Raw genomic sequence first — 9,074 nt, 5'->3', positions numbered from 1 at the left:
AAAACAAGGTTGAGTGAACAATGATGAAACAAAAAAGAAAGAAATACTTTAGTTTTCAGCATTAGTTCAAATGACACAGCTATTCAACTCACATGAGTTTCTGTTGAATCAGTCTATTTAATTTTACACCCTGTGTGAGTTTGAAACGATGCATTTTTAGAGTCTGTGATAACCAGTTAATTTGCTGCGGAGACGCGAGTTCTTTCCTGGACGGTTGAATCTTCAAAAGAGACAGTCTGAAGGCGGACCTCATTGTCTTCAGACAACATTGTTTAGGCTGTAGGAAATACACTTCTGTACCTTCCACGTGTTCGTTTTCTCGTGAGAATGACAACCAAAAACACCCCAACTTAAAATCCAAAAGAATTTACACCCTGACAGAGGCGTCTAATTACCCTAACAGAGCTCTGGGCCCGCAACTACACCTGGCTTTGCCTCAGCTCCGATGGTGTAGAGTGACAAAGACTATCTCAGGCCCTGACCCCTTTTATTACACATTTCAGTTCATTTTGGGGGTGCAGTCTCCACTGATTGATCCTGGTCTTCTTACGGTCCAGGTCGTCATGGGTCAAATTCCAGATCTTGTGCCGTCTCCACCACATCTGGAAACACCTTTAGAATATTCATACATCTGTCTTTAATTGGCGACAATGGCAGAGCGGATGACCCAAGCTATTCTTTTTTTGGCATCCTGCTTCTGTCACCATGTCCGTTCTCCATCTGATTATTTGTTTTACGTCGCCGCGGTTCATACCTCTGAGCTACCTAGCAGACATTGATCCTGGTCTTCTTATGGTCCAGGTCGTCATGGGTCAAATTCCAGATCTTGTGCTGTCTCCACCACATCTGGAAACACCTTTAGAATATTTATACATCTGTCTTTAATTGGCGACAATGGCAGAGTGGGTGACCCGATCCAAATCAACAAAGACGTCACCGAGGACCTACCCACACGGACGGAGTATTTAGGTGACCCGATTCAGACCACATTTTACATCAGTTCCGGGGTAACCTTGGCTGTTGACCAGACCTTCCAGAACTTCATCCTCCTTTCCAAAAGGACTCCAGACTATCTATCTATATCTATACAGTATACATATAAGTATATACATATATGTGTATCTATGTATTTACATTTACATATATAAGTATAATAAAAACGTTACGCCATGTTTATCACGTACCATGTCTCTTTTCATTGACAGACGTCGTCACTCATCTGTGTGACGTTCATTTAACGCAGAGTGATACTGGTAAAAATATTGAATTATTTTATAATTCGTTGTTAATATCTCTATTATGTGTTACAACAGCCGCACTTCTATTTTTCAGATATTATCGCCTCCGCGAATAACTTCCCGGAGACGCTGATCGGCGCTGAGGAGCTTGAGCGGTTAATGCGTGTAACTTTTGAAGACGGAGATGCCCGTGCGGATCTGTCGGCTGTGAATCCGAGAGCGAGTCTTCAAGACAGCGGCACCGAGGCTCAGAACACGGCGTGTATTATAATAATCGACAGCGAGGACGAGTTCGTCCGGGGCCGAGTACAGGAAATCGACTGAAGGGGAGTAATCAACGCTCTCTGAGCCGTAAGCGACGGTATAATTCGGCACGGAAGACAGGACCGGCGCGAGTCATTGGTGAGAAGGAGACAGCGATTCTAATCATAATTACGATAACTAGGTAAAGAACAGCGGTATTTATTAAGTGTATATACATGCGTATGTGTGTGTGTGTGCGTGTGTGTGTGTGTGTGTGTGTGTGTGTGTGTGTGTGTGTGTGTGTGTGTGTGTGTGCATGAAAAGATCACCCGGAACCCGGAAATCAGACACGACCGGGAAGTCATCCGGACCCTGTGGATGCTGATCATTCATTGGACGGGTCGCTCCAACTGTTCGACGGTGAGAGCAAAACAAAAAAAGTATTTTAAGCACATTCTGTTGATGTGTTTTATATTTAACTGCCTATGTTTTTGTTTTATTCAACACCTGTGCGTATGAAAACAGACAGCCAGTCAGAGGTCGAAGGAGTAGGGCGCCCGCTCGTGGATTCTTTCACTCACCAGACGCCTCAGCTGATAGGAGGCGGGAAAAAACATTTGGAGTGATAGTTTACGTTTCACTGCTGTATTTATTTATTTATTTTTTCACATGAAAACAGATACAAAGGCAACGAGCACGCCACACCTTCTGCCTGTCGCTTCAACGCCACCACCACCGTTTGGTAAGATGTAAATCTCCAATTTTTTTTCAACACATCTCTACCGTTCAGTATCAGCTGAATGGCTGTATGTTCGCTATTATGTGTGTGTGTGTGTGTGTGTGTGTGTGTGTGTGTGTGTGTGTGTGTGTGTGTGTGTGTGTGTGTGTGTGTGTGGTTTAATGATGTGTCTGCAATTCGTTGTGTTAGAGCATCAAGGTGCCTCTTATCTGTAATGTGGTTTATCTATGTTCCGGCTTTATGCTTTTAGATAGCGTAATTTTATTATTGAAGGTGTTTGGGTAACTGTTACTGCTAAACAACATTGTGATTTTACTACTATGCTTTAATGGCGCCGGCCACTAGAGGTCGCGATTACTATTTACGCTATGCTTTAACGACGATGACCACTAGAGGTCACGATTACTATTTGCACTATGCTTTAACGTCACTGGTCGCAAGAGGTCGCAATTACTATTAACACTATGCTTTAACGACGGCGGTCACTAGAGGTCGCGATTGCTATTTACACTGTGCTTTAACGATGATGACCACTAGAGGTAATTGTAATGTGCTTTAATACATATACACTATGTATTATACTATATACTATATATATATATATATATATATATATATATATATATATATATATATAGTATTCTTATACACTAATGATTCGTGATTTGCTATTTGTTTTTATGCTTTAAATGACGGTCCTGAGTAGGTCCATACATTGAGTTTTTTATTTATTTATTTTTAACGCTCTTTAGGATATGCTTCTGTTGTGATGATGGTTTTCGTGATGCTACACGTGTTGTTGTTTTATTATAGCCTTCGCTAGAAAACAACACGGCTCAACACCGGTTATATGATTACGTAATTTTGTTTTTCCGCAGGTCGTATTTTTTCATATTGTACTAGGGTTATTTTCATACTACTCTGTTTATATTAATATCATATTAACTGCTATCCGAGGTCTTGCTTCTAGATTGTATTTACATTTGTATTGTTGTCAAAATTCTGTTTCAGCTCTCTCTCCTGGGTCTTGGCCTTTGTGGGAGACATCGACGCTGGTTTCCTCATTACCTCTGGATCTACTATCCGGATCGTTCCCTACTGAAGACTCGACGTCGGCATCTGGGCAATCCGCACCTCCACAGCCACCGTCGCCGCCACCATCAGCACCGCCAGCAACCACAGACAACCCGCGGATAGCACCCCGGACACCAACGTCGACTTGCGCCGCATCACCCCCTGACCAAACCCTGCCTCTACCCCCTGCCCCCGAGCGCTCTGTCACAGCTACCCAAGACAGACCCCACGCTCCAGTGTCGCCGACCCTATTAGCGTTCCATGATGCAACGGCTGTAAAACAACAGCTTGAATTCAGAGTACGTACGCTTGAACGTCGTCTTCATCAGAGTGAAATACAGAGTCGTCGTCTAGCACGTCAAGCGCGTCAAGCACGTAAATACCGCCGTTCTGCGAGAAATATACGTGAAGGTAAGATTAACAACCATTTCAACGAGTAATCAGCAGGGATGCATATGTCTTAAATATTATGATAATCGTTACAGAATTCATCTTTAAGGACGTCACGAATAAAGCGCTGGTGTCTGAAGTTCTGAGACTCCTAAAACAACAAGGACCTGGTGGTAACAGACGTCGTGGACTGATCTGACTGAAGTTCGACCCCAGTAAGGTCCATTTGGATCCTCATTATTTAAACGCAGTGATGGGTGATTACGGTTTGAGGTTGCTGTTGCACTGCGGGTGATTGTGTTTTGAGGTCGCTGTTGCATCGCGGGTGATTGTGTTTTGAGACTGTTGTTTTGTTTATTAAATGTTTTTTAATTATTATTTTATTGTTATTGTTATTATTGTTATTACGCTATGGCCAACCATGATGGTTTTCCTTCCGGTTCTGACCCTGAATCCACACACAACCAGGACACTACACCACACCTCATTGACCAGAGTGCTTCACCAACACGTATGTTTCTGTCTCACTTGTTTGACAACGTGTCTGAGGAGGATGTAGTGCAGGTCTATGATCCGAGTATAAATGAAAACATGGAGTCAATTTTTTTCGGCGAGAGAGAGGATAACCAAATTTTAAATATGGTTCCTGCATCATCTCGTGAGGGTAGGGCTGATACCTCTTTAGACAATGGCGATCGGTTAGAAAGGTTTGTTGATAATCTGCAGACGACTGATTCAGGGACAACTGCTCTTGACCCTCTGGTAGATGTGTCTGACTCTAACTGTAGCGATGACAATGTTGATGATGACGGTGATTCGCTTCAGGAAGGATGTTGTATTAGAGGTACCGGTATTGAATCAGAAGTCATAGAGCCTTTTAACACCGATAGGATAAGAAGGGTGCTAACACGTCCTGCTGTACCGGACACTCCTGATTTAGCTACTTTCTACAGAGGTTGGATGCAACAGGTCAGGGAGTTGGCTGATGAAGCGCAGAGACTGGCAGATCGAGAGGATGTGGTTCAGCTTGAAGTGGTAGGTGAAGATGTTCAAGAACACGTTAATGTTGTGGTTGAAGGCGACGGTGGAAATATCTACCCTGCTTTTGAGGACCTCCTTAGCAACACAGTGCAATCTGACAGAGTCATCGCTATGGGTAAGAGAATTGAATTAACGGTCCAAATTGTACATATCCCTCGAGGAGGCGCGAAACGCAAGCTCGAGAAGACGCTGGATGCCAAAATTTTTGTTAAAAAAAGACGACATCTCTATGTAGTTGGTGGTGATGGAACCAAGCAGCTTTGCGTCGCAATCAGCCTTTCTTGTCTCCTTAATCCTAACCGTGCGTATCAAGATTGTGTTGAGTTGGGGAGGGAATTATTAAACAAAGCTGGTTTAGATTCTCAAACACCTATCATATTCACAGATAATACCCCTGTTTGAACGGATAGTGAGGCGTAAAATTGTTGTGTTTAATAAAACGACAGCAAACCAGCCATTAGCGCATTATGCCACCGGTTTTGCTGATGGTTCGGAGCCCTTATTCTTGTTTCTACTTCAGGGACACTATTACGGGGTGAAGAACCCTAAAGGTTTGTTAGGAACACGTTACTTTTGCGTCAGCTGTCATAAGGGGTATGAAGATAAATCAAAACACATATGCAAAGCTCACTGTAGCGTTTGTCACGATCCTGTTTGCCCTACAGAGGTCCCAGACCCGGTAACTTGTGACGACTGTCGCAGGGTTTGTCACAACCCAGCAAAGAGACAGGTGGCTAAGACTTGTCTTAATAGCCTATGGGGAAAGTTTTGTCAGAGAGTGAACATGTCTCAGGTTTCTGTAGTGTCAGACCCCAACGAGTTTTTCAGTTTCATGTTTTCAGGGAAATACGAGGTCAGCTACTTTAACGTGCTGGATGAGAAAAAAGTTGTGATCCAGTGGCGTTACAATGGTCTCTACCCTCCTGGTAAAAGCAGCAATGTTTTTATCGGAGCTTTTACCACTGCTTATGCTCGTCTGAAGTTGTACAGTTACATGGAGAAATTGCAGGAGAATGTTCTCTACGTTGACCCAGACAGCTTGATATATGTTGTGAAAGACGGCGAGACGCCTTTAAAATTAGGTAACTATCTCGGTGATCTGACTGATGAACTCGACGGGGATAGCATCAAGGACTTTGTTTCGGCGGGTCCTAGGTCGTAAGCTTATAGGAACAAAGGACAGAAGAAGGTTGTGATTAAAATTAAAGGTATCACGCAAACAAAAGAATCTTGTGAGCGGATAAACTTTGACTCCGTCTGTAGAGGGCTATTTGCAGAATTCACCTGATGGGGTGCTTGAGACCTGCCAACACAACATTGAGAGGGATAAAAAGAACATCGCAGTAAAAAACAGATCAGTTATTAAAAAACTCCGGGTCGTGTACGATAAGAGGCGATTATTTTCGGATGGGACAACCAAACCTTTCGGGTTCTGAGTTTTGGGTGGATGAGGGGTCATTATCGAAGAAATTAATTTCGATCCACATTTGAAAACACCATTTTCATGTCTAGTGGTGGGACCATCAGGGTCAGGAAAGACCCATTTTGTAAAATGTATACTTGAAAATTGTGTGAACTTGAAAAACATGTAATGGATGATGTCAATGTAAATATTGTACGGATTTATACTTCTTTTCAACCTTTGTACAGTGAATTGCAAAAGATGAATAAAAATATCAAATTCATTGAAGGTTTACCTGAATCTTTTGAAAATGAAGATATATTTCCTTCTGATAGAAAACATTTGATTATTCTTGACAATGTTATTTTTGAAACTTCTGAAAACCCTGAGGCATTTTTACACAGTAGAGACATCATAAAAATATGAGTGTTATAATGCTTACGCAAAACTTATTTCATCGTGGTAAATATAGTCGTACTATTAGTCTGTATATCAATTACTTTGTATTGTTTAAGAATCCTCGCGATAAAATGTAGATAAAAGTTGTTGCTCAACAGGTTTACCCGTCTCAAAGAGCTTTCTTTCTAGAAATCTTTGAAGATGTTACAGCTGGCGCTCACGGGTACTTAATTGTTGATCTAACACCCTCATGTCCAGAACGCTACAGACTAAGGACTGGGATACTTCCTCATCAACGTCACACTGTGTCCATACCAAAAACGTCTGCTTAAGTTATGTCAGTGCGTATAAAAAGAAACGCGGGTTTACTTAAGGAACTATAGCATGCTCCTTCAAAGAAACGTAAAGACATTTTGATGCATAGTTCTCGGGACTTTATTCAAGCTCTCGGTGAGATCGCCCTGAATGTTTTGAAGGGGACTGTACCATTGTCGCAGGCTCAGTTCAAAAAACTGAAAAAACAGAAGAAAAACATCAGACTCTTGGCTAATAAAAAAGTGTGCGTGAAGCGTGAAGGATTCTTAAAAAGCTGTTGCCGTTGCTATCGGCAGCTGTTCCAATCATTGGAAATCTAATAGGACGACTTGTAAAGAAGTAAAACACGATGAAGACTGTCCAGAAAATGTATCTCGTCTTTCCTCAGCAAATTATCCAGTTATGACGTCCAACCACCGACATCCGTGAAACTGCCAAAGATGAATTGAATGAGAAGATGAGGACCATTCTAAATGATTCTCAGTTAAACTCGTATGAGAAGATAAAAAAGTATAATGCTCGATTGCAGAGATATTTAACCTTTACTAAAGAGGATCAGAGAGACCAAAGGAGAGTAACTCTGACTTTACAATGAGATGGAGTCAGCGATCATCCCCACGACTCTGACAGTCGTGTTGAAAGTGTTCTAAAAACACCCACTGTAACAGATGACTTGGGTAAGGATATTCTAAATAGCCTTCCGTCAAAAGCTCGAAGAAATGCTGAATACATTATCCAGAGGATATCCAAAGACGGTGGTGGTTGGAATATGAATGGTGAATTTATGTATGAAGGAAGTGCTGTAAAAGGCTCTCATGTGATCGATATATTCAAGTACCTTTCCCTACCGTATAAGAAAACAAGTTCTTCGTTACCTGAGGGATGGTCCGAGTTTCTCGTCACATTATTAAAGCTAAAATGCCTCTCACACTGCTGTCCAATCCTGAATCGAGGGCTCAATATCAGAGACTTAAATTGAATTCTATCTTACGAAAGAAAAGTATAGCTGAGAGCTGGTCTCCCGACCCAAAGGACCCTAAAGTGACACCTCAACGACGCTTGACGCGTGTAGTGACCAAAGGAAAGAAATTGTCTCTAACACCTCGATGGGTTTCCTGAATAATTGTCTTGTACACAGTTATTGTCTTTTCATCAAAGAAATGTTTTATTGAATTACCATGAGATTACAGATTTTTTTTAAATACACACACGCACAATAAGATTAGTCACACGTTACAATAGTCTTTAAAATACAGAAGAGAACAGTTTTGTTGTTTCCATGGACAGTGTGCACATCTTTTTAGACATTGTTGATGTCCTTTCACAAAGTTGTATAGCATGAGGTCGTTTTTTAAGTTATCGTCACTGTATAGACTTAATACTTCTCCGATAGACAGCCCTCTAGCACGATGACAGAGGTAGAAGACGCAATGATGACCACATACAAACGATAGAGGGTGCTGTAGTTGACCATTGTTGTACTTGATGACCTCTGAATGTTTCTTGAGGAACTTTAAAATATTTTCAGGGTAATGTGCAAAGTAGGGCCCCATTCCAAACGAGTCAAAGAAAGTTGTTCTCCCGTCTTCTTTGAGAGTTAAAGCCAGCCAGTGCACTTCTGGTTTATGTGCCGGATGTGTGTTGACGATGAAATATGCAGGCAGTCTGAGGGGTTGTGTCAATTGAGGCAACTTATCCGACGGCCACACACCGTAAAATGTGTCGCCCATGAGACCTCTCAGCAGCCTCTGTAACTGGAGACTATCCATAACTTTTATAATAATAGTCCACCAGCACTTGTCTTTTTGCATCAATCTCCAGAATGGAATCATAACAAGCGTACACAATCAGTGTTAGGGTGTTTGGTGAAGCAACTCTGAATCTCATCTCCAGTCTTAAATTCCCTTTTGAGACAGCTGAGAGAGCGTCGTTGTCATCGGCTGGATTGAGATTAAATGCAAACAGCGAATATCCGCTGTTAAAACCTTCGCGGTCAATGCTTAGATACTTCAAATGTCTTCCTGTAGCTAGAATCATGTTATAAAACTCTTTGACCGCCATACCGTTGTTAAACTGAGGTTGAAAAGCTTTAGCGGGGATCTGTCGACCGTCCTGACAGAGGGCTAGATATTCATGTTGAATGGGCAGAGATCTTTCCTACCGGAAAATGCCTCATGACGCACCATCCCTAAAACCACGGATTTAGGTCTTGAACCCAGAAATAAACTCTCCT

General features: G+C 42.0%; 1 protein-coding gene across 1 annotated transcript; it reads left to right on the top strand.

Moving 5' to 3' along the window:
- The first annotated feature begins 2,053 nt into the window (after positions 1-2,053).
- On the top strand, positions 2,054-6,237 carry LOC128754332 (uncharacterized). The gene is made up of 3 exons (XM_053856869.1): positions 2,054-2,223; positions 3,232-3,705; positions 3,780-6,237. The coding sequence occupies exon 3, from the start codon at positions 4,096-4,098 to the stop codon at positions 5,125-5,127; it is 1,032 nt and encodes a 343-aa protein (XP_053712844.1). The 5' UTR covers positions 2,054-2,223; positions 3,232-3,705; positions 3,780-4,095; the 3' UTR covers positions 5,128-6,237.
- The last annotated feature ends 2,837 nt before the right edge of the window (positions 6,238-9,074 follow it).

Source organism: Synchiropus splendidus, chromosome 2, assembly GCF_027744825.2.
Source record: "Synchiropus splendidus isolate RoL2022-P1 chromosome 2, RoL_Sspl_1.0, whole genome shotgun sequence".
Lineage (NCBI taxonomy): Eukaryota > Metazoa > Chordata > Actinopteri > Syngnathiformes > Callionymidae > Synchiropus > Synchiropus splendidus.
This window is presented reverse-complemented; position numbering and strand designations above follow the sequence as displayed.